General features: G+C 39.5%; 1 protein-coding gene across 1 annotated transcript; it reads left to right on the top strand.

Annotated features, from left to right (window-relative positions):
- The first annotated feature begins 775 nt into the window (after window positions 1-775).
- RIPK1 (receptor interacting serine/threonine kinase 1) lies at window positions 776-25,386 on the top strand. Its single transcript, XM_066559004.1, has 12 exons — window positions 776-994; window positions 5,323-5,534; window positions 7,082-7,235; window positions 8,152-8,289; window positions 10,648-10,876; window positions 11,723-11,872; window positions 13,083-13,159; window positions 16,187-16,277; window positions 18,458-19,018; window positions 20,559-20,630; window positions 22,471-22,635; window positions 23,311-25,386. The coding sequence occupies exons 2-12, from the start codon at window positions 5,383-5,385 to the stop codon at window positions 23,595-23,597; spliced, it is 2,076 nt and encodes a 691-aa protein (XP_066415101.1). The 5' UTR covers window positions 776-994; window positions 5,323-5,382; the 3' UTR covers window positions 23,598-25,386.
- The last annotated feature ends 704 nt before the right edge of the window (window positions 25,387-26,090 follow it).

Here is a 26,090-nt window from a genome sequence, read left to right as displayed (position 1 = left end):
ATCCCCAGATATCCAGCTCCAAATCTTCCACAGACAAAGGCATTTCCAACATGCCTTGAACTCCCAACCTGCTCTCAGTCTCAATAACATTGCCAGGTTTTCAAGGCTCATAATGCCCAGAGAGCTCAGGCAGTGACAGAGTTATGGTGTGGCACTGATGGGACGGCCCAGATAGCTCAGCAGGTGACAGAGTTACAGTGAGGCACCGATCACAGCCCCCAAAGAGATGGAGCAGCGGCAGAGTCAAGGTGTGGCAGCAATCGTGGTGCCCAGAGAACTGAGGCAGTGACAGGGCCACAGTGTGGGAGGGACTGGAATGCCCAGAGAGCTCAGGAAGCAACAAAACCACTTCTTGGGAATTATCATAGTGGCCAGTGAGCTGAGGCAGTGACAGAGTCAACGTCTGGCACCAATCCATCGCACAGAGAGCTCGAGCAGTGCCACAGTCACCGTGTGCCACCTATCACAGTCTCCAAAGGGGTCGACAGACGACAGAGCCATCGTGTGGCAGAGATTGCACTGCCCAGACAGCTCGACAGGTGACAGGGCCAGGGTGTTGCACGGATCGTAGTTCCCATAGAGCTCGACAGGTGACAAAGTCACGGCGTGGCCACGATCGTGGTGCCCAGTGGCTCAGGCAGCGACAGATACTCTGCCGGCAGCGATCGCAGTGCTCGTAGAGCTCAGGCGGTGACTCAGTCACTGACTGGGCGGTCCCCACGCCTCTCAGAACCCTCCAAGCCGCCTCCTTCGCTCCGCCTCCCCGGAACGGAGGCATTACTTTAGGTGCCTTAGGGGGCAATCCCCATTGCCAGCGGCGCCCCGGGAAGCTGCTGGGGCCTCCGAGGCCAGAGCGCGGTAAGGCAGGAGCCCGGAGCGGGAGCAGTGGAAGGGCCGCGCTGCTGCACCGAAACCGAAACCACGGCGGCGACCCCGCCAAGGGGGGTGCGAAGGCGTCGCCACGGTGTGATCCGGGGGGCTGACGGGTTCCGAGGTGAGGTGGCTCGGTGTAGCGCTCCGTCCCATCTTGCACCGCTGTGGAGGGGCTCACGGGGAAGGGGAAGCGCCGGGCGGGGGAGCGTTGCGTACGAGAGGAGGCGGCAGCAGGAAGCCGCCGGGAGGAGAAGGGCGGTATGGCAAATCAGCCAACGAGGAACTAGGCCAGAGCAGCTCTGCTTTAGGGCTTCCCGGCTCCTCGGAGAGTAGGCGCCTCTGGCTGCGGCCAGGCCGCACGGGGCTGAGCGGGAGCGCCCGTCTCCGACAGCTACGGCCCGGTGTGGCGCCGCAGCCGAGACAGCCTTTCCCGATTCCCGTACGGAATCGTTTCTGTGACCAGAACCGACTGTAGCAGCTTTGCACGGGTATTGGCTACTGCACAGATCCCATCCTTTCCTCTTCCCACGCTGCCTCCGCTCCTGTGAAAACTTCTGTTGCATAATACCTTTGTTTCCCTTGAATTGGCTTCTCCTCCCCTTCCCGTGGGATCCTTTCTGTAAACTGCTAACGACCTGACACAGGTATTTTATTTGCTATTTCCAAGAGAAAAAAAGAAAAAAAAAAACCTTCCTTAGTGAAAAGATGCATCAGGTGAAAAATCTGAGCAGAAGGGAAAGGTTTGGATGGAGTGGGTTATGACATTTACAGCAACAGATCTGAGATACCCTGTTTTGAATCATCATTGACACAGGCAATATTTTTGTTAGCACCTGTAGCAGCCCTTCTGTTTGTCTCCTGTTGGTCCTTTGGGTACACCAGCTTTGGCTTCTGTTCTTTATTCCTTTCCATTACTGACTGATAACTCAGTGGCCACCAATTTTGCTACTTGTAAAGGTGCTAATTTTCTCCAATTAAAGTTTATAGCACCTCTTAAGAACTTAGGTGATTGGAGCATCATTAGACTACAAAGGCTCCATGTTCTTTCATATTACTGTGCTAATGTGCTCAGCCCTCCTCCTTAACCATGCAGGTCACATCATTACAGATTTGTAACTGCATCAGATCAGTTACAAATCGTTAGAACTGAGCAAAGCGCTTTTGAACAGTGATTAGGAATATGACACGATGAGCTAATGTCCAGGTTATGATTCTTGTGAATTTATATGCCCTTTAGGCATTAAAGGAGAGGACATAACCATGGCATTAAAAAGAAAAATGCCACAAAGACACTTAGCACTGTATTATCCTCTTCTAGAGAACACCAGCTATACTGGTGGACAGAAATTCCTCTCTTCTAGCAACTGGTATTAAAAATTTTCATAACACATGTTGGTACTTGGTATATATGAACCCAACTGAATACAAGTGTTCAGAATAGTATACAGAAAAAACTGCTTTATAATGAATCAAGTACACAGATGACAGCTACTTGACAGAACATAAATTAACCACTAGAAGTATGCATAGCTTCTGTAAGTGTTGGCTAAATTAAGCTACAAAATTTCTATTCTCTTAATTACAGATATGTAATTCATGAATTGGTGTGTCCTAAGTACTGAGGATACATATAAATTACCCGTATTTCAATAAGAAGCACTAAGGTTGGAGTGAACCTGAGTCTTTGAGGTTCTGTCCTTGGTTTTTTATAATTTGACATTTCAAGCTATCATAAACCAATATCTCATGTTAAATAGCACACCAGAATAAGTAGTCTTTGCTTTAAAGACTAGCTAGACATGGTTTCCTGTGATATTCATTCTACAAAAAAAAAAAACAAAAACAAAAACAAAACAACTCTGGGTTTGAAATAAGTCATCAGATCAGACAGCTTCTATTCAGAGTACCTCATTATTAAATAAGAACACCAAAAAAAGCAGTAGCATTTTACTATGCCCATGGGGAAGGTTCCCTCCCATCTAATAAGAAAATTCCCTCTTCTTGAATGTTACCCAGTTCACTTCAACAGACACATGATTTTAGAAGTTATTACTTCTTTAGAATTTCCAAGACTTTTGTTCATAGTGACTACATGTGGCTTGGTTGGAAGGAACAGGTAATTAACATTATAAACAGGAACAAGGAACTGCATTTGTTGCAGTTTTGGGCAGAGATATTTTTTGCCAGGCTATATGGTATCGAATGCCAGTCCCAAGCTATCAGTGGTATTAATGCAACTTTAGAGATTCGCCATTCAAAAATGCACATCTACTTTGCATTCGCAAGAAAAGCTTGTGCAAGTCTTATAACTACTACCTAGCTGCATAATTGCTGTTAGCATGGAAAAATTAACATACATAAGTGACTTCAAACTTATTCTTGGAAGGGAGACCCAGATAAAGAAGCAAAATGTTAGTTTATGCCATGTTTGACTCTGATGACTGAATTTAGGCCCCATGTACATATGACATCCACCCCATCTGCACAAAAGTCAGTATGACCATGCCAACAAATCCAGAGAACCATCACCAGAAACATCCAGGGCTCAGCTATGAAAAGCAGCAATGGCACTGCTATGAGTCATTTGTTGCCTCCTATTTGATTGGCTGTAAAGGAGAAACCAAAACCAAACCCAAACAAAACAAAAACCCAAAAACAAACAAACAAAAACGTGACAAAAAACCAAAAACAACCCCCCAGAAAAACCCCTACCACAACAAACAGAACAAGAACAACTTCCTCTAATCATTATTAGGCATAGTAGGACATACCTTCTTACTAAATGAATGCAGCCATAGCCTCAGGCCTGTGCTCATAATGCAGGCTAGCACTGCAGCAAAACAAAGCATGCATCATTTTGAAGTCCATAAAGCCAAAGCAGAAAACTCTGAAGAGAGAACACTGCTCTAGGTGTAGGGAGGTTGTTTCCTATCTGTGCTACAGCAGCCTGTAGAGTCTATATATGCTCTTTGAAAAGAAAGCTCTTGCTTTATCTCTTCTACAGGCACATTCATAATTTTTTTTAAAAAATAATTTATTCTTCCCTGTTTTGGTTGGTCAGTATTGAACTGATCAGACCATTTCCAACTCAGCACTGAAATGTCTCTCTACCTCAGGTACCTACTTTCCACACACGCTAAGTCCTTAGATCCCAGGTTTCCCAAAGAGGGTGTGGTAATGAGGCAGTCAAAATTAGGCTACAGCTGATGTTCACAACAACATTAACCAATTTTTTCAATTAGAGATTGGATGATACAAGTGCATAATAGTTTACAGGAATTGGCAGTCGTTTGTTGGTCTGGAAAAACTTGGGAGTCCCTTTGCTATACAATTTAGAGCTCTTAGTTACCCAGAGGCACCAATCTAGTGTTGCTGGTAGTGGCACTTAGAGGTGGTGCCTTTCTCCCAGCTCCATCTATCTGTGTCTGTGCTGTAGTTACCCAAGATGAGTGCAAAATGAACAGCCCTGCCAGTCTCTTGCACTTTGTCTTTTCTCAGCAAACTCTTTCTTTACCTGATATAAGGTGCTTAAGTTAAAAACTTAGTGAGGGGGAAAAAAGCAGAGCTTGTTGGCTTGCACCAGTGCTAGCAAAGCAGCTTGCTGGCATGTGCTGAAGGCAGGGGCTGTCTAGACTGGGAAACATTAGGCAAGAGAGTACTGCAGCCTTATCAAAGGATTAAAATTATTCTGGCATCCACTTGCGCTTACTTACTCATTTCATAGGATCCCCCAAACTCTTTTTTTGTCTTGATGCACTTAGGAATTACTACAAGCCTTCATAATTTCTTTGTTCCTCTTCTCTTTAATGGGCAGAGGAGAAGTTGCCATACATATTCTTTCCTAGCACTTGTCACCTTGAGATCATGTGCAAATAAGTTTCCAACAGAAGCTGAGTCCTTCATTTCACCCTCCATTTGGTTGTTTGGTTTAAGCTTTAAGCAAACCCTTTAGAGCTAGGTTTGCAAAGATGCCTAAAAGATAGTTTAGGGTTATGTAAGAATCTGGGCACCTGAGGGGCCCATGTACAGGCAATTCAGAAAACAAGATACCTATCAGAATCATTAGGCACTACCTGCCTTTGGGACCGTGGCTTTTTTTGGTTTTTCTGGGGTTCAGATTTTGCACATATGAAGGGTAGGGACAGTACTGATCTACTGTATATTGTATGGATAAAAACTATTTATCAGCAGCACTTTGAGACCCTCCAGTGAAGAAATTATTTATCAACTGAAGAAATTATATTATCAACTGAATATAACTGTAGTGGGTTGACAGCATTAATCTTTAGGTCTGATTCTGTGAGAACTGCAGCATTTTTGGTTTCCAACTGAGCATTCATAAGGGTCACGAGAGTTTATATTTCTGTCCTACTCCTTCAATGTTCACTTATTTAGTGGAACAGCTGAATGCTTTCAATGACACTTCATTTTCTCTCTTTTATACTGCAGGTCCAGGAACACGAGGGTGCTTGATTTTGTTTTAATTGCTAAGCCATAAAGACTGCAGCCATGTCTCTGGAAGACATCCACATGAACACCAAGGATTTGCTTGAAAAGAAGCAACTAGATGCTGGAGGATTTGGAACAATTTCTTTATGCTTGCACAAGAAATATGGATTTGTAGTATTAAAAAAAGTGTATACAGGACCACAGCGCACTGAGTAAGTTCTAGATCTCAGTTCTGATTTTCACTCTAAATTCAATTAAGACAAACCTAAATGGAGTGTAATAATTTCAAGTCTTTGGCTTCTGGAGATACTTTATGTGGGGAAAAGAAAACAATACTAACAGCTGTCCTGCAAATTTTCTCTTTTTTCCCCCTCTCTTGTTAAGAATCAAGAGGACTCCTGCACACTTAAGGAAATGCAGGAACTCAGTGGCCACACGATATTTTCTAACTTGCAGATATGTTTTCAATGAAATTGTCCAACTGTAGATGTCCACTAGGAACTAAATGCACATAAATTATCAGCAGGACTCCACCCTCATGTGTGTTAATACCACGAATGTAAACCTGTCTCTCTTGAGAAAGAGCAAGAGGAGAGTGAGCCAAGCCCACTGATTTAATTCAAAGATTGAATGTTGATTTCAGTGGATTCAGGTCACATTGCAGCTCTACTACCTTGCAGCCATAACAATCCTAAAACTCTCCCATGAGTCATCCACTAGAGTGAGACAAAATTCCATGTTTTTTTCTGCTTTGGGTTATGATAAATAAATTAACTGAGTTTTTATTTTGCTGGTAGAAAGCAAATTAAGTATCTAGTTTGCAGCCTGCAATGGCAGTTTGGGATGACCACAGTTAAAATGGACTAGCCTGCCAAGTGTATTTTTGGGTTTGTGTTTTTATTTTTTCATTACATAGGCTCATAATTTTGTTATTTCTTAAAATATTGAACCATAAGTCTTTAGCAACATTTTTAACTGAGCCTAATACAAACAAAACAACCAGTTTCTTCTCTAGTAATACAGAGGAACACAGATGGAGAAGGCAGTTTCCTTTTAAGTCAGAGGGTAGGAAAGCATTAGCAAGCAGTATAGTTTCAATATTTTCTTACATCCTTCCATCTGGTGACTAGAACAGGAACAATAATAAAAATACCATCTCTTCTATTCATTATATAATGGATATTATCCTTTTTTAAGACCCTTAGAGAGCTCCCAGCTACATACCTCTGATTTTTGATGGATTGTACTGAGGCCAAGGTAATTGTTAAACCACTAATTGTTAGCAAATGCTGTCATCAATTAGTATGTGTGTGGCTCCCTTGTAAGAAATCCATTTTGAACATGAAGCCCTTTGGAAACAAGACCTCTGTAAGTTACCTGTACAAGAAGTAGTGGAGTGCATCTTGATCCTTCTTGTTCCAAGGCTCTTTCAGCTCTGCTCAGTTCTCACCCCAGTTAAAAGATTTGGACATCCAGAGCTACCTACAAGAAGAAAGCTTATGCAGTTTCTGAAAAGCAGGCCTTAAATCAGACTGAGGAGACAGTCTCTGTTTAAGGCATTTGAGCAGAATCTTAGAGAATATAACCTGGCATGAACAAATCTGTATCAATTAAAAATCAGCTGAAGGTATGGTAAATCTTGCAGGGGTTTAGGGATGTTGACATTTTTGGCCACGGCTTTCATATGAATCAGTGTGATTGTCATCCCTTTGTTCTTTCTGGGCTGGCACCTAAATTCTGTGTAATTTTTGTTTTACAGGTACAATGTTTCCCTTCTTGAAGAAGGCAGGATTATGCGCAGACTGCAGCATGACCGTGTGGTAAAGCTGCTCGGTGTCATTTTGGAAGACGGAAACTACTCACTTGTGATGGAGTACGTGGACCGGGGGAACATGATGAAAGTGCTACAGAATGTGAGCAGTCAATTATTTCATCCCTTAGGGTTGGTGAGCTGTCTGAAAGGGACAGGATGTTACTGCCATAGTCAGAGAACAGAGTCTTTAATTTCTTATTCTTCTTTTTGTATTAAAAAGCCAGTGGCAGCACTGCTTTCTCTAGAGACAGCAGACAATGGCTTTCCTTTGCATCACAGAGGACAGACCAATTACAGATTAAAAAGTTCTAGAAGGGCTGTAGAGATAAGTGGAGAGTTTGCTAAATATGTAGCAAATATTTTTAAATATGGAGTAACTCTAGAATTATTTTAATGCCAAAATTTCAATCCAAGAAGGACCTTAGAGCCATAGAATATCCCTGGTTGGAAGGGACCTTGATAGATCATCAAGTCCAACTTGTACAGGACAACCCCAAAAATCACAACCACCCTCTGGGTGAAGAATCTTCCCCTAATATCCAACCTAAACCTTACCTAATCCAGCTTTGTGCCATTCCTATCACTGACCATCAGAGAGAAGAGATCTGTGCCGGTCCCACCGCTTCCCATCATGAGGAAGCTGTAGACCATGATCAGGTATTCCCCCAGTGTCCTCCAGGCTGAACAGACCAAGTGACCTCAGCCCTTCCTTATACAGCTTCCCCCCAGATTTTTCACCATCTTTGTGCCTTCCTCTGGAGACTCTCTAATGGCTTTACATCCTTCTTAAATTGTGGTCAAAACTGCACATAGTATTCAAGGTCAAGCCATACCAGTGTGGAGTAGAGTGTGACAATCACCTCCCTCATTGAAAAACTGGTGATGCAGGTTTTTCTTACCATAGCTTAAACAGAGGTACCCTTGGGACTGAGGAACTTTTTTTTAAAGACTGAGTTTTAATTTGATTGTTGTAGTTGCATTTTTTAATAGATGGAACTTCTTGTTCTTTCTTTTAGCTCTCAGTACCTTTGTCAGTGAGAGGGCGTTTCGTGCTGGAAATCACAGAAGGAATGCTTTATTTGCATGAGCAAGGCTTTGTACACAAAGACCTAAAACCAGAAAACATCCTTGTGGACAGAGACTTCCACATTAAGGTATTTGTTAAAATGTGAATGGAGAAGGTTGGTGATTTGGGTTGAAGAACCCACTACAGCCCTGCTGGTTAGAGCTCCTAACTTGGTGGATTTGGTAGCTTAATGCCTCTGTAGTTTAGTGAGTTATCACTGAGAGAGTGTTCCCTGGATCACTAAATTATGGTGGCCTATACAACCTCTGAGTCTGAGATTTGTACAGTATTCCTCCAACTGTGGAAAAAAAAATCACTGAAGGCATTAAAAAAATAATGTAAATAACAAGCCATAAACAACATAAACATAACATAACAATTACATGAAAAATTGCTAATACAGAGTTTTAAACAAAATAGAATGTTTTATGGATGATGTCTTTTGTCCTTTATTGCTGTAATTTCTCCTCCTGCCTCCACTTCCTTTTTTTTTATTCCTTTCTTTCTTTCTTCTATTATCTTCTCTTTTGTATCCCTCTTTTCCCTTAGTCATCATTTTAAAATGACATCCAGGAGCTACCAAAAAACCCCATCAGAACACTACTTCAAAGAATGGTTTATAAGCCTATTCCAAAGCCCTTCTATTAACTTTAGTGGGGTTTTGGATCAAGACACATAAATATAGAGGCTACTGTGGAATAAACCTGAGGGGAATTTGCAGCAGTCCTCATCAAATATCCTGTCTCTGGTCAAGGTGAGTTGTTAAAATAATGACCCCATTACAGTTTGAAGCTATAGAACAAATTTCTGTGAAGAGAACTCTGTCATTTTCTATTTCTCACACATAAATTAGTAAGTAGTTCTTTGACAAGGTTAATATAATAGCAAGTGCAGTATGAGCAGCTTGCAGATAAGAATTACAAATTTATTTCTTGTTCAAAAATAAAAATCTCATCATGATCTACTTTAAACGTAAATTGTATCGGGAGTTGGGTTTCATCTCTCTTATATAGACAGGACCAAACTAGGCTATCATCACATTTCATGACAAACTGATCTGGAACACAGGATCAAATTCAGAATCAGATAAGACTTCCTTAAGTAGCTTGATCAAAAATACAATTTAAGGCAGCTGTTGTATTATCAATCTGCTTGAATGTGTCTAACATTGTCAATAATTAGAAAGGGAAATAGTTGTTCCAGGAAATTGTAAATGCAGAAAGATTTGTCATATCCTTCTCTATCACTACACATGAACCTGGACTCCTACTTCCCCAGCAGAATGTTGCCCAGATTTTCCTCTGAATACGCAACCTCTAAACATAGCCCAGGGCTGCAGAAATTCAAGAGGAATAATAAGCTAGTTAGAGGCAATAAGAGAGAAAAGTGAGTTAGAAGTGAGGCAAGGTGTCATCTTGCTTTTATCTGAAGTAATTGAGTTACATGACTCTGTTTGACAGCTGCCTATGGCCAAGAGAGACAGGCCCATTTTCTTTCAGCTTTCCTCTGCTGTTGACCTCCTGTTCCCTTGTGTTAGCACTGGTGCTAATGTGAACAGCCTGTCTTGATTTAGGAAGCCAAAGCAGCAGATTACCATTTACCTTGTTGGCAGTGCTATCCTTCTGTTGGGGAGCACTTGGTTCAGCAAGCTGCTTGACTGCCTTGTGCCAGGTCTTCCCAGGTAAGTGTCAGTCCTGGAACAAGAGGAACAGAGGGAGCACATAATAGGAAATGGGGGGAGAGAAGGGAAGGATTACTTGCTTCATCACCAGCCATTTCAAAACTGCACCCTAAAGTTTCAATGATAGCACATTGTCAAGCACACAGTACCCAGGTATCTCTGCTTTAACCTATTCCATGCTATTCTTTTCCATGTCTCTTTGTCATACATATCACATCATTTTAGAGCCTCTTCTTTCCCTCTTCTGAAGGAAGATCTAAGGTGGTTGAGTTAAATGGAATCTGAATGGCAAGGGTAGTGAGAGAGGAGGCATATCTGCCCATCTCATAGGTTGATTCTAGGTTTGAATCTTAGATTCTTCTCCTATGAATCTTCTGTTCTCCTATGAGTGCTGCAAGCAGACCTCACATAAGATTGCCAATATGTGTGAAACCAAAGTTCTTCTATCCTCACATTGTGCAAATGTTCTACACTTACACAATATGAGGATAGAAGAAATAATAAAAGTTCAGCCTTATGGCTCCCAATTGGCAGTGATGCTTTATTTAGAAGAAAAACCAAACCAACCAACCAAAGAAAAACAAGAAAAAAATCAAATTGTTTGTTTTCCTTTTTTAAGTTGTATTTTTTCACTATTTAATTTTTAGATAAGTTATTAGACTTAGGTTATTGGGCTATTAAGACTTGATAAAATTGACACTGAATGCAATACTTGTTTATCTCCTCTTCATTACAGCACTTGCTCTGATGTGTCTCATTTTTCAGATTGCAGATCTCGGTGTTGCCTCCTTTAAGAGCTGGAGCAGGCTGACCCAAGAAGAAACTGTCCGACAGAAGCAAATGAAGAGCACCTACCAGAACAATGCTGGGACTCTTTTCTATATGGCCCCAGAGCATTTACGCTCTGTTAATGCTAAACCAGTGGAGAAATCAGATGTTTACAGCTTTGGCATTGTGATCTGGGCAATTTTTGCTAACAAAGAGCCATATGAAAGTACGTTATTTCCCAAAGGATGCTACCAGAAATATAAGTTACAAATATTAAGCATTTAATGTTATAAAATTAAGATTAGTGGATTGCATCACCCATGGCCTAGAATAGCACTGGTTTGGCACCTCATGGCCAGTCAGAGGAATTAGTTGCATCATTCCTGACTTCTAAGCATGGACAAGAACATCTGAATGAAATGCAGCCATAAGCTGAATCTACTCACATCTACATGGTGTGGGCACAAACCAGATTTGGTGGCAGAAATTAGGCAAACCTCAGATGGGCCAGGATGGAAACTTTCTTTGATGGACACTATTTCCTGAGGTGGATTAGTTACACATGGAAATGAGAATGATCTCACAATCAGTTACCAATTCTCAGCTGTCTGGTGCTGATTTCTCAACATGCACCAATGGGCTTATGTAGAACAATAGAAGCCAGCTGTGGAATTCCAGAGTAACAGTAATGTTTATAGTTTTGAATGGATTTTTTGCTATTTAAATGGCTAATGTTGCCTGTGTGGCCATCTTTGTGTTCATATCTAGTGCAGAGCTGATGCACCTGAGAAGCAGGTTCTAGAGAGGTACCTCTGTCACCCTTACTCACACTGTGCATGTCTTACATATAAAAGTAAATCCATTGATCTTAAAATAAATCTCTAATCCATGGAAGTCAGGGCAGTGGATTCAAATTCACTAATATAAAAGATTTGTAACTGTAATCTGGACCTCTTTGAAATCCTGTTTTACATACCCACAAACACACAGGGAGCTATTTCATTGTTTCTTTTACCTCTGGAAAGGTAGCAAAACCCATGAGCAGAACCTGATAGGAAATTTTATTTTTCAGATGGTATAAATGAAACCCAGATTTGCTTTGGCATCATGAATGGAAACAGACCAGACATAAAGGAGATCACTGATAAATGTCCAGCGCAAGTTATTGACTTAATGAAGCAATGCTGGGATGAAGATTCAGAGAAACGTCCAACCTTTGCAGGTAAGGCATTACTTTAGGATTTGTATTTGTTTGTGTCCATTGATAGCTTATAATGCAGCAAAATATTTCAAGAGTATTTTCCTCTTGGAATAAGATGGGGTGTTTTTTGAAAACTGAAATAGCCATGCACATAATCTGCTATTTGGTCATAGTACAAAGTATGCTCTTTGTACTATGACCAAAAATGGGATCTGATCCAGCATTTGCAGGTTTGAAAAATCCTAGTAAGTGAATGGAGCTGATTAAGACACTTTATCCTTGATAATTTCTTTTCAGCATAGTATAATCTTATTGTTGAAACTTACATAAAAACTAACATCAAGGGATATAGTATATCTTGACCATGACTGAGAAAATATCCTATTCAAAATACTCTAGATTCAAAAGCTGTCCTAGTTATCCTTCCATAAGCGACGTGACTGACTTTGATAGCTAATCATCCTTTCACATGGTCAGATGGCAAAACACTTCCAGTCAGTAGAAGTCTTGGCTGAATGGTCTGGGAAGGAGGCTAAGAGCAAATAAGTAAAAATTCTATATCTCATTGTCTCTCCTTTCTGCCTCAATACATAGTGCCAAAAAAACCCCAAACAAACCAAAAAACCAAAAACACCCCAACAACCTGGAAAACTCGAAAACAACAAAAAGAGGAAAAAAAACCCAACCTACAAAAAAGACCCCAACAAATAACAGGAAACTGAGGTTTATATTTAGACTGGGGCACCAACAGCTTCATATACAGGCGTGTATTTAAATGCTCAGAGGAAATGTGTATCCCATGAGGAACCCACCTACTATCTCCATATTAAACATATATAATCTACTTAAACATATATAATCTACTGCTAATAGATTAAGTTTATGCTTGTATTGGATCTTAGCTTCTAATTTTCCCATATGCAAGCCAAGGAAAGATGCTCTCAGCCATTGATCATAGACAGATTTCACCATAGAAACCAATACAACAACAACAAATCCATAGAAGTCATCCTGTTCTTGTCACTGTTTGAGACTAAATGTACCATGTGAACAAATTACAAATGTATGTATTTGCTTGACTGCCTTGCACTAGGCTTGCACATGGCTTTCTTGTTTCTGACATTATAGAAGTCTTCATTCTTCATTCCTTTTCCATCAAGATTGTTAACAGTACAAGTCACTTTTATTTTCCTTTGAAAACCATTTTCAGTTAGTTCTTTTATTTTTGCAGAAATCAGTGAAAGATACAAGCCATTTTACTATGAAGAGCTAGGAAAAAATATTGAAGAAGATCTGAAGAATTTAAAAGTGAGTAGCTTTCTAAGCATTTTAAATTTCCCCACATTCCTTCTTCCCAACCCCAATTATGGCCAGATTCTGCCACTTCAACACTGATCATGCTTAACTGATATCATTTCCTGCTGTGATAAAATAGCTGGATTTGTGAATGAGGGCAGAGCACTGCATGTAATTTATCTCAGCCTTCAGAAGGTTTTCAACACTCTCCCCCAAACTACTCTTGTATCCAAGTTCAGATGTTGCTGTCTGGATGAGTAGATGAAAACAGGTTGGATGGTGAGTCCCAGAGGAGAGCAGTTGATGAGTCCTACTTCACCTGCAGGCCAAAAGCAGCTGCAGGAGTGCAGGGGGCTGGGACCTGACCTGGTTTACTCCTCTGTCAGTGACCTGACAGAAACAATGAACATACATAAGGTGTGCACCAAACTAGAAGGGCTAATCAAGACAGTCACAAGAACAAGGCTGATAGCTGCAGGCTGGAGGAATGTGGTGACAGAAACCTTGTGAAATTCAGAAAGCACAAGAGGAATGCTGGAATTAAATAAGCCCTGGCTTCAGTGCCAACCAGGGGTTGCCCAGCCAGGGAGCAGCACTGCCAAGAAGAACCTCAGGGTGGTAAAGAGCAGCGACCTGGGCAGCAGCCACAGCCTGCCTGGCACCAGCAGTGTCACAGGCAGCAGATCTGCTCAGACCTTGTTAGTCCTAATAGGAGATGGGAATTCAGACATGCAATGGCTTTGGAGGACAAAGAAATAGCAACCTGCTCCTGTGTGTGAGGAGTCTGAGAAGACAGAGCGAGCTCTTCACAGCAGCACATTGTGTGAGGACCAGAGAAAAAAGACAAATACAGAAACAAGAGAGACTCAAACTTGGATTTAAGAGTGAAATGAAAAAAACCCACAACTTTGCCCTCTGAGGAGAGCAGAGCAGTGGCACAAGTTTCCTGAGGAGGTTGTCAAGTCACCATCATTGAAGGTATTTAAACCTGACTGCACAAAGCTCTGAGCTACCAACTCCAGTCCCATAAGTGACCCTGTTTTGAGCAGGAGGTGGGCCCAAGGTCTATTTCTACCTGAGGATTCTATGATGGTATTTTGCAAAAGCTCCTCATATATCCACTAAGTCTCACTCACAAAATAAAATGTTATTCATATAAATTAAAAAGTGGCAGAATCTAATTTAAAGTAACTAACATCATAAATTCTTGGCAATTTTTGCCCTGTCTTCAGGCAGTGTCTAACGAGTCTCAGCCTGCTTGAGACCAGGAAGGTATTCCACAGTAATATTAACAGGTAAAAGCTAAAATCAGATCGTTTTCCTGAGTGTCCAAATTGGTTTGTCTTACTTTTCTGGCTGTAAGTTTAAAAACTATGATTAAAAGAAAAATTTCCCAACTGAAAATAAGAGAATCATAAAAAAATTGGCTGATAATGGAACCTTTTTATCACAGATATTATGAGTTTCATCACTTGACTGTATAGACTTCACTCACAGACAATACAGAGAGTATTCTTAACTAAGAAAAAAACAAAACAAAACAAACTTCCTTGTGAAACCATTCTTTCACTTTTTTTTAAATGCTTCCTTCTCACCAAGTCTTCAATTGTGGAAATAAAAATTACTCATTTCATGTGATGTTTATGAAGCACCAGTAACTGTTCAAAAAAGCAACAGAGTTTTGCAAAGCGAAACCGATGAAACAGATTTCTTGGACTAATTTGATCAAACTCCCAGTATGAACAATATATATGTCTAATTTACGACAGCAACCCCAAATCAGGACCAAGGCAAATTTTACTACATTCATTAGCTCTCTGCAGATGCACCTCTCATATCATAGGGACAAAATGACTATTTAGGAAATGGGCTGTGGGTTTATTACTTTCTCAGGAAGGAAACCATCCATTACAATCAGGGCACAGCCTGTGAACAGTGGATCCAGGGCAAGTCACTGTGTGAATTACAAGTACAGCTTCAGTAGCAAACATGGCTTAGAGAGTTTGGACATAGCCTCCCTGCTGCCTGCCCAGCAATCATGGAAGCCTCCTAACTAAAAGGATCACAGAATCACAGAATGGTTGAGAATGAAAGCAACCAGAAGTAATTTGGTTTAACCCTCCTGTTCAAATAATTCCATTACTCAAGTAAAATCTAAGGACCTATGGTTGTAATGTGTGTTAGAATGTTACCTTTTGCTTTTGGAGGGAAGTAATTTTTTTGGGAAGAGATAGGTAAGAATTGTTGATTTTTAATCTGTGAAAGTACTTATTGGGTTTAATTAAAAAAATACTAACACAAACTCTGCTTTTGGAAATTATTTTATGAGTAAGCAGCACTTGGGGAAGTTGAGAAATAATTTTTGCAGGTTAATAAAAAATTACTTCCAGCAAAGCCTGAATAATGGGAACATCAAAAGAGTAGAACAGGAGTAGATTTTGCCTTCACTCTAGTTAAGTGAGGATGAGGGTTATAGAAAGGAAATTGCACTGCTTTTTTCTGAAAATTTATTCTAAACTCCTCTTTTCTAATAATCTTCATAGAAGTCAATGTGCCTATACCTGAATGTTAATTATTTCTCACCTCTTCTTCCCTATTGATGAATGAGCTTATTAAATATAGATCCACAGATCAGGATGCATGTTTACTACCTTTACCTCAGCAGCATCCCCTCACTAAGATTGCTTGCCAAAAGTCTGGCTATTAAATACAAGTCAGACAATCCAGAGCCACTCTGGATTAAGGTCACATTCATGTAGGCAAAGATATTGTTTGGCCAAGTCAGAGTACTATATACTGCTGTTATACTGCAGTCCTCCCTCCCTTCACTGAAGAAAATATTTTGCCCACCTGTAGCAAAGCAATGGGTATTTCCTGACAGGTTGTGCTTTCTGAAAGAGTATGGGATCTTTTGCCAGAGACAGACAGAATCTGTTCATCCAGGTCACTTCACAGTGAAGCTGTGCTGTTTCATATTCTACAGGTAGTCCCTTTGTTTAAGCTTTTGCCTATAATTTGATCATTTGTTCTCATGTGCAGATAATGCAGCCTGAATCAAATGAACTGCTGCATAGCATGGAATCCCTTCAAATAGATGCTGTCCCAGCAGATACCAGCAATGGTCAAGTAGGTAAGTCACTAGCACATAATTATTCTGTGTATTTGCCAAAGATAAAGTTGAGTTCAAAGCAAGTAACCTTACCATTAAGGGTTATGAAGAGATTCAATTATTCAGCACCTCAGAAAGAATTGTAATTACTGAGAAGATGTTATTTGCTCCCAGAAGTTACACTTAAAATTTCCATCTCCTTTTACACTCTTATGCTTTCCTCTTCCATGCCAAAAATTTTGTACAATATTAAGCTTTATGGTGGTCACTTTGATAATTACTTTTCATACTTGATCTTTCTTCTCGTCTTTTTAGTCATGCCAACTGCTTGGTTTATAGGCTTTAATTTCATTAAGACCTTTCTTTTTCCCCCTCCATCGTTTCTTATGAATGCTCTGAATATGACCAAGATACATAATTGTAAATTATTCCTTTGTTTAGGACTTTGCTCTCTAAGGAATCTGAAAAACACTAGTAGACAGGGTTTTTTCCTCTTTTCTGTCATACTTACATCAAATCTTGGATGAGTTGCATGTTTGGCAATTTTATAGAGCTGGCTCTCTAATATGTGATAATATATCTAATATGATAGAGTTTTGTAGTAGTGGATCTGGAATTCTCTTACCAAAGTTTCTTAATGTCAAGGGACACAGGATCTTATTTGCAACACTGATTTACAAGAAATAATAAAAACATCCAGTAGAAATAAAATTATGCTGAGTTATCTAAGACACAATTAAATTAGTAATGTTAAACTGTAAATGCAACTAATAAATCTTCCCCAAAGCCAGGTTTCCTACAACTGTTCCTCAGTAGAACTGATGGATTTAGGGCAGCCCCACTGTTCTATTTTTAAGTGAGTGTAGTTACGTTTCCTGTGCAGAAAGAATCGTGTATGACTGCTGCAGTTTGCAGATGCTCTCAAGTTTTAAGTACAACAGACTTTGCTGTGAATTTCCACTGCAGAAAGATGCTATCTTGCTGGCCTGTCAGTCAAAGGCAGAGGTTTTTCTCTAGTCAATGGGCATAACTCAGCCAATGGTAGTGAAGGCATCCCACAGGATCTGTTCATACATCTATCTCAGTCTTGCCCTGGAGAGCAGATGCCACATAGTTTATGCTAATACTGAATTGAGCTGTCACTTTGGATGGGGTTATTTCTTGTATTAACCATTCCTCCCACTTCTCTCTAGCAGTGATAGCAAAACAAGCAGAGCAAGTCCTACTGAAGGTGTTCTAATATACGGCCATCCAAAGGAACTAGTTTTGGTCCTGCCTAATATGGGCTGAAATAATGTAATTTGGGGGGGACCCAGTTCACTAGCATTATCTGAGCTAAATAGAAGCACATACATACACTTCATTCCAGTTTTACAGTGCTCTGTAAGTGTCCCTTGCTTCAAGCAATGTATGGTATTTTCTAGAAAAGTGTGAAGCTTTCAAAACTTTAGAAAGCATCTACAGTCCTACCGTTAAAAAAATAATTACAAGTAGTAACAAACAGATTTTTATGTTTCTTATTTAGTCTCAGAATGCTACAGCATCATATAGATTATAACTCCATCTAGCTCAATTCTGAAGTAGAGCTTCCTTTGATACTGAGAATTAGGTTGAAAGGTATAGATGACACAGACTATTTTATCTGGTAGACGCTACTTGTAAAAAGGTATTCTTTGGAAGAGTATTCATATCATGACATATCCAGACAGAACATTTGACATAATCATTTTTAAATAAGATTTTAATGACAAATTATTTGTGCTGTATGAAATTACACCTGTTATTACAGTGGCATTATTTTCCATCCTGTTACACCTCAGTTTTGCACTGATCAAACTCTAGTTAATGCCAGAGGAGACACACCAGTAAATCAGATCCTACAAATGCCTCCAGGAATACTTGTTTCAATGGTTGAAAACTTGATATCAATACAAGCAGACCACACAGTGAATTCTCACACTACTAAAGATAATGAGATTTTAATACTGATAGCTTAAGCAAACCTGTACTTCCTAGATAAAAATCTGTTCTATTTGTCAGTAAAGCTGTGTTTTATTTTATAGAATGTCTTATGCTGGAAGTAATGTTTTATTGAAACCTTTTAGATATACAATAATAATAAAGTAAGTTAATAGGTCATTGCAACAAGTGAAATACTTGCATTTGAATTTTTTCAAACATTTAATGTGCTTTCCTTTCAGATCAGCCTAATTCTCTACACAGCTCCCAGGGTCCCATGACCAGCGAGGTTAACGAAGCCCTGTTTGCTCCCTCCCCTGAGAACCAGCCTGTTGAGAGCTGCGAGACCTCATTTGTACCACCTGATAATCTGGAAAGAAAACTCCAGCATGAATACAACTACCATGCCTTTGGGAGCAGGATGGATAAAGCAGTTCCACCTGTGTTGTACAGCCCTGAAATGATAGAGGAGGAGAGGAGACGGAGAGTTTCCTGCGATCCGTTTGCAAAGCCATCCCCTACTTCTCAACTGAGTGAACTGTATCCAAGAGCTGAAAAAACAGGATCAAACACTAATCCATATTTATGGTCACAGGTAGCTGCAACAACACCAAAACGGAATGTAGATGTTTATTATGGGCCCAGTCCCAACAGTCTTCCAACAGGAAACCTGGTGGATACCTATGGATTGTGTTCAGCCAGTAACTTTAGCCTTAGTAAACCTCCTGTGCCAGAATCTGGACAAAACCTGACGTCACCAACGAATGTAAATTGGTATTCAAAGAATTCAGACACAGATACAGGTGAGATTCCTCCTTCTGCAACACCTATGTTTCTGAAAACACACTTTTCCTCTATTCACTGAAGTGGTCAAGAGAGTTTTGTAGCTCAGGGAACAACCTGCTTATTGCAGGCTGATCTGTAATATAGAAAGGGTGAATTCTTTTCATTAAGTTCTCTTTGTTGACTCAAAGTTAAAACACTGTAGCTTTGACTGCATTATGCTGCTTTCGCTGATGTCAGGCTGCCAATTTCAAATGAACCATTTCTAAAGCATCAGTGTAATGGAAGAGTATGAGACCCAACCAACAGCTGACTCTACCAGCCAAGGAAGAGCAGACAGCAAGTACTGCTAAAGCAGCTCACAAAATCAGGAGCTGCTACCAGTCATTCTAGGAAAGCTGAGGAGAACTTTGACTCTCAAAACTGTAACATTCATACCATAGGTTCTACTCGTGAAGAAACACTTGTAGCATTTCAGAAAATAGATACCCATCTATTTTAGTACTTTTTTAGGTAATTTTTAGTTTGGCTTGCAGCAAGCTGAGAGATCCTGAACCTAGGGAGCCAGCAAGGAGGTAAGGCTTGGAACTGGTTTCTCCAGAGAGCTCTGCCTGGTGCTGAGGGAGAGCTCCTGTTGGTGTTTGCTGGTAAGCCATGGAGTAGAAATGTATGGAGACAAAGAAGGAAGAGAATATCGGGCATTAACAAAGCATATAAATAAGTGGTAACTGGAGACCTAGTTACAACTTTGAGGAACTAGAGACAGCATGAGATGCCTGCTCCTAGTCTTGGATATTTTTAGCATGGTGTTATTTTCCAGGTCATCTCACGAGAAAATGCCTAGCTTTTTACAAGCAGAATGCCACAAAGGTGTTATTCTGTTGAATTATTAATGCAGAGGCTGTGATTAGCTGTTTATGTGAGTTTATTTACTGAAATGAATCCGAGGGCTGTCATGTCAGAAGGCAGGCATTAGAATTTTCAACATCACTAATAAAGGAAAACCTTCTGTTTGAAAGAAATAAAGAAAATATTTATTCTAGGAAGACTGTGTGAAATAGTGTAGCAGATACCAGACTGAGGTGCACAAGATCTGTATTTCAGTTCCTCACTGACTTGTTGGGTGACTGTAACCCATCTGCTCTTGCTGCCCCAGTATGAGTTGCAGAGCTCATCTGTGAGCATCCAAAAACTCACACTCAGGAGTTTAAGCTGCATGTATGAGGTATTCAAACTGGCAAATTCTACTCTGTAACTGCAGTGTGCTCTGATCCCACACTGCCAGGTACTCCTACGCCCACATGGAATCCCATTGTCCTCTCTGAGATCCAAGGATGGTTAATGCTATTAGTAACTCAGCAAAACCTCAATAAGATCATTGCTTAAACTAGAGTTATTCAAGGAGACACAATCCTGCTAATTAAAAAGCTTCTCATCTCTGTATTAAAGAGCACTGTATACTCACATTGTCACAAATATAGCAGTCATTGTTAAGTATATTTACTTTTCTATTTACATAATGCTTTTGGCATTTCTTTGAGGTTTTTTTCCTTTCTACAGATTACAGGGATTCCACTTCTTTCCCAAGGGGAACATTTGCATACTATCCTAGTGCACCCAGAGTAAGCTCAGGTAAGTGCTGTGGCCTTCATCTGCCCTGGTAGCCAACAGGCTGTGCATTGCATCCTGACCAGTAAAGCAAAAGACTTAAGAAACTTGAAAAAATTTCTGTTATTGTTTAATACCTCTAAGCATAGCTGAAGTTTTCAGTATCAATAGGTAAAACTTAGTCCTGTTGCTATCAGGACCTAAACACACAATTAAATGTGTAATAGATAAATCAAGGACAACATATTCTTTAATGTAAGAACTTTAAAAATACGAGAGCATTGCAAGATCTCCTGTACACCTAACCTAGTCACTTCCTTAGATCAAATTTCAAGTTGCTGTCACTCTGCCCAGCTCTGGAACCACATACACATTTGGAACACTTTGTTCTATCTTAGTTTGCATTTTAGTACAAATTTCTAGCTACAGGCTTCATGCTGATCAGTCTTCATTGGGGCACAGGTCTCTACATTTCTACTGGCTTGAACCCCTAAAGTCATAATAACAATGACTTTATTATCCTTCAGGAGTTATTAATATATGCTCCTTTAAAGTTGTGTTGCTTGGGGCACTCTGAATTCTTTAATTAACCCTTTCAAAAGCTTGTCCAGTTTCTAAGTGGTCTAAACTACAAAGAAAACTTGAAAGAAGAGGTTTCTGTCTTCTTGACTCTGCACCCTTTAAATGATGACCCAAACCTGAGAAGCTGCAAAGTGTAAAGGCTTGGGAAAGGAGATTTATAAGTGTAGCAATTTTTCCTGTTAATACTGTAATATTGACAAAGTATGTGTATATATTTTCATATGTTATGCTAAATTCATTTTGTTGCCAGATAAGAACATAGCAAATGTGAGGTTTTTTTCTATTTTTAACTACAAATATGATGTGTTTCCTGAGTCCTCTGGCTCTTAAAAAAAATACAGGAATCATAATATTATGAGTAGAAGTAATAATGTTATGAGACATGATAAAATGCATTCCTTTTTTGCAACTTCATCAATCTAATAATGCATACATATAATATTTCTGGCTTGCAGTCCCAGGTTAGCATATATTAAGTATTCTCAGATTTTCATACATAACTATAGATGCTCACACTTCACATTACAACTGAGTGTGTAGCAAGGATGTAACCATGATTCCAGGTGATGAAATACAGAGCTTGGTGTATCATTTTAAGTATCTGTACTTCAATTTTAGACCCAGGTTATGAGATTCACCAGTTAAGCTAGAGTTAGAATGTTTAGTGGAGAATTATCCAAGCAGAGTTCAGAAAACACTGACAAAAGAACAGAAAACTGACCTCTCCTAAACTGAATAGTGACTTATCTTCATGCTGCATGTGGAAATCAGACAACAGTAAACAAAAGATCAAATTACGTGTTTTACTTATCATATTTTATGAGCAACATGAAACTACATTTGCTGTCGTCTTGCAGAACTCAGACGTCATAACTGTAAACTTGCACTTACATCCATGAAAAATAAAGCTGAGAGGCAGAAGTGAGCCTTTTAAAATTTAAACAAAAAGAGCATTTGAGTCAAGGCTGACCTCCTGAAGCTGTTAGGCAGCAGAAAACAAGACTGCTACTATGCATTCCCAAGGCACAGAGAACATTATTTACAGTCTAGTAACTATCAGCTTGGTTGTGGCACTCTGTCATAAAATAGACTGGGCTTTCACTAAAGTACACTTCCGTATCACTGCATAGCAAAAATACACTCGCAGCACAGTTGACAGTAAATGGTTATTTCTACATCAAGTGCAATAAATATCACTCCCCTTATTAGTGGAACTTTTTCCGCCTTATGTTACTTTTTGACATTTGAACCTTATGCTGTTGTTTGTAAATTTGTGTTAAAGTTCCCTATACAGATGAATCAATCAAGTACAACATAACTAACAGCTCTGGAATTCAAATTGGATCCTACAATCACATGAGAATTGAAGATCAGAATCCGCATGTCAGCACTTGCTCTGTTGCTATGGAAGATATTTATCCTCATTATGAAGCAGTGGGTGTATTTGGTAAGAGAAATATCTCCCTAGTTTTCATGTATTCACCTCATAATTACCTGAGAATCATTTGGTTTGGAATGTATAAAACACGCACTGGCAGAAGCAAGGCTAGGATTGGAGATCCTCACCTGACTTCTAGTTTAAATCATAGAATATCCTGAGGTGGAATGGACCCATGCAGATCATAGAGTCCAGTGCCTGACACAACACATGGAAAACTAAAAGTTAAACCATGTAAGCAAGAGCCACAACAACTTCATTCAGATAGAAGTTGTACAATTTTGAAATGTAATTTACTTTCATTGATCAATACTGAATTAAACTACCTTGGTGTATTCCTAAGTAACATTTGTGTCTCAGAATATAAAACATATACAACTCTCTAGAAATTCCAGAAAGGGTTTTTTCAATCTTGCAGGTTTAAGTGACAGCCTATGATAGCTTCAGATCAAAGAGCAAATCCAGCAACTGACCCATGAATACACATGTTCTGTCTGGACATTTCTTGCCTGCCATCACTGGGTTATGCTGCCTCCATGAAATCCACTTCTGATTGCATCACTAAGATTCTGTCTCTAGATATTACCAATAAGCATTTGGGGTAGGACAGGAGAGAGAGAGAGTGAAAGGAACATAAGAACTGTTGAAAGATAGAATTTTCTTACACTCATCTTCTTTTTGCAGACAATACTACTGTCCTGACAGAAAAGCATCTGAATCTAGTGAGAGAAAAGCTGGCTAAGCAGTGGAAGCACTGCGCTCGGAAACTGGGCTTCAGTGATCCTGAGATTGATGAAATTGATCATGACTACGAACGAGATGGACTAAAAGAAAAAGTTTACCAAATGCTGCTCAAGTGGGTAATGAGGGAAGGTGCCAAAGGTGCTACAGTTGGAAAACTGGCCAAGGCCCTCTTTGGCTGCCAAAGACTGGATCTCCTTAGTAGTTTGATGCAAATCCAAGAAGAATAAGTTTACTGAGAACAGACTTTCCAGAGCTCTCCTTTTTGCACAGACATTTGGAACCTATTTTTTTACCTACCAGTTAATACCTCCAATAAATCAAAAAGTTCATGTCACAATATTTCGTCTTCCAAAGAATAAAAAAAAGCATCTTCCTTCCATATAGAACGATTGTCCAAAGATAACAACAACAAAATGCAAGACAAATATCAATTCAAGGAGAATGCATTACACAAAATTTCTACATCCTACTCTTGAAGCATGTTGGAAATCTCATTCAGTTCCAAAGAGAGACCTGTTGATTGAAAAACTTGTATAGAAACCAAAATCAACCCTTACATTTGCCAAAAGTGCCAATATTTATCATGCCAGTATTTGACTGGTTGAAGTCAATATTTTTAAAATATTTTTATAATTTTTATTAAATATAGATGTATAGAACACCAGCATAAATATTCGGTTATGCAGAACACCAGCATAAATAAAAGCAAAACCTATTTCTGGCTTTAAAACTCTGTAATTGATATTTTACAGTTATAATGTTGCATTAGATTTTTACATTGTTTGGTAGAAAAGATTTTACAGGGTAAGAGTCTCATCTGCTTTATGAAATAATGAAAAAATACGTTGAATCAGTATGCAATCCAAATTAAAATCTCAAGAATACAAGAGCTTTGAGAAGTGAAAGGTGCCTTATTACCTCTTGACTGAAGACCCATTCTCCCATCTGCTCTGGAGACTCAGTGTCACTACATTCTGAATCTCTTAGGCTGCATTTATATTAGTTGGTTAAATGTGCCTGGAAATGTTACTGGATGCTGCGGGTAAACAGGCTACAGCCTGCTGCCAGAATAGCACATTCTTTAAACCTCCAAAATGCTGTGCAAAGATTATTTCACAGTACTCAAGTTGTTTCTGGAGAACACTGGAACAGCTCTATAGTTGTGCCTGGAAATATTCCTTGTCACTCTGACTTCCTAATATTGACATAATCGCACTGTGCAGTATCTATCAAAGAAGAATTACTCCCAGTTTTTTGTCCGAAGAATTATGCCAAACTCTTCTTATGAGGGACAATACCTCCTGTTCCATCAGATTTACAGATATTTCAAGCAACTGTTTTGGAGCTGGTAATTGTTGAAGCTTTACATAGAGCACTAGGTGTTCATTAGTGTTCATAACTATTCATTTTAATTGTCAAAAAAAAAGCTAATAACTTAGTGAAGTGCCATTAGAATGGATTTCTGCTCCTTGATACAGTACCCACCATTTCAGTGGAAGCAAAATGAAACTGTAATCAAAGCAAGCATCACCATATTTGTCATCTTTAAACCTACTTAAAATATATTGCATTGCCTTACAGTTTTGACTTAGCAACATGCTAAAATTCTATAAACTCTTGAGTACAATATAATGATGTGGTTTATCTGTCTAATGCAATAAACATACACTTCCCAGAAAAAGAAGAATTATTCTTTAAGCAAATAGAGAGATGGGATATAGGGTGTCTTCTCTACATCAGTCCATAGAGCTACAGCCAACAGTTACTGTGATAATTCATTAAACAGATCCCTGGACAGATCACAAAGTCCATTTATGTTCTGTTAATGCTGGTTGCACTGTACTGCTACATCAATTCCTGACCCTCCATTGGTTTTTAAAGTCTCCCATATCTGCAGTCTTTATTTAAACAATATGCAATTTTTCAATCATAAGATCTTTGTCTTATTTGGTACACAGAATGAATGGTGATCATTTAATGGGTCTACATTAAATGCTTCATTTGCTCATTATTAAAGCAAGTCTGGACCTTACTTTCTGAAGCAACAAGGACAGCATGTAGAGCACAAAAATGAAGCATTTTAGAACAAGACTTAGGCATGGGGCTGTCCTAGATCTTTAATGCAGGATGTGGGAGATGAAGGTCATTTTAGCTTTGGTGCTTGTCAAGTCCAGTTCTAGACTAGTGCTCATAGTTCAGTGACATTGTAGATGGTACAGAACTCAACTGAACTCACCTAGAGACAAACTCCTCCACTACAGCCCTTGCAGAACTCAGTCACAGAGAGCATTCAGCTTCCTGGGCAGAAAGGCTAAAATACTACAAGTCCTTTAGCATATTGTGGAAAAACACATAATAGGACACAATGCCTGAAAGCAGCAGCCAGGCATGCCAAATTAGAATACATATTCAATAATAAGGATGATGAACTACTGGGATAAACTGCCTAGGGAGTCTGTGGATCTTCTTATTATCTCTTAATTAAGACTGGTCTTGTTTCTTAAGATAGCTATAATTGAAATCAAAGCTGTAAGTCTCAATACAAGATTAACTAGGTGAAATGTAAAGGCAAATGGTGTACAAGAGGTCCAAGGAAAAGTTAGGGCTGTCCTCAACCTATAAATTTATAGAAACATTAAGTATGGAAGAGAGAGAGAAGCTAATATTAACTTACTGGATTGTTCATTTCATCCACCACCCCATACCCCTCTCCCACTGCT

Source organism: Molothrus aeneus, chromosome 1 (genome assembly GCF_037042795.1).
Source record: "Molothrus aeneus isolate 106 chromosome 1, BPBGC_Maene_1.0, whole genome shotgun sequence".
NCBI lineage: Eukaryota > Metazoa > Chordata > Aves > Passeriformes > Icteridae > Molothrus > Molothrus aeneus.
The sequence above is the reverse complement of the archived record's forward strand: the minus strand, read 5'-3'. Positions and strand labels throughout refer to the sequence as shown.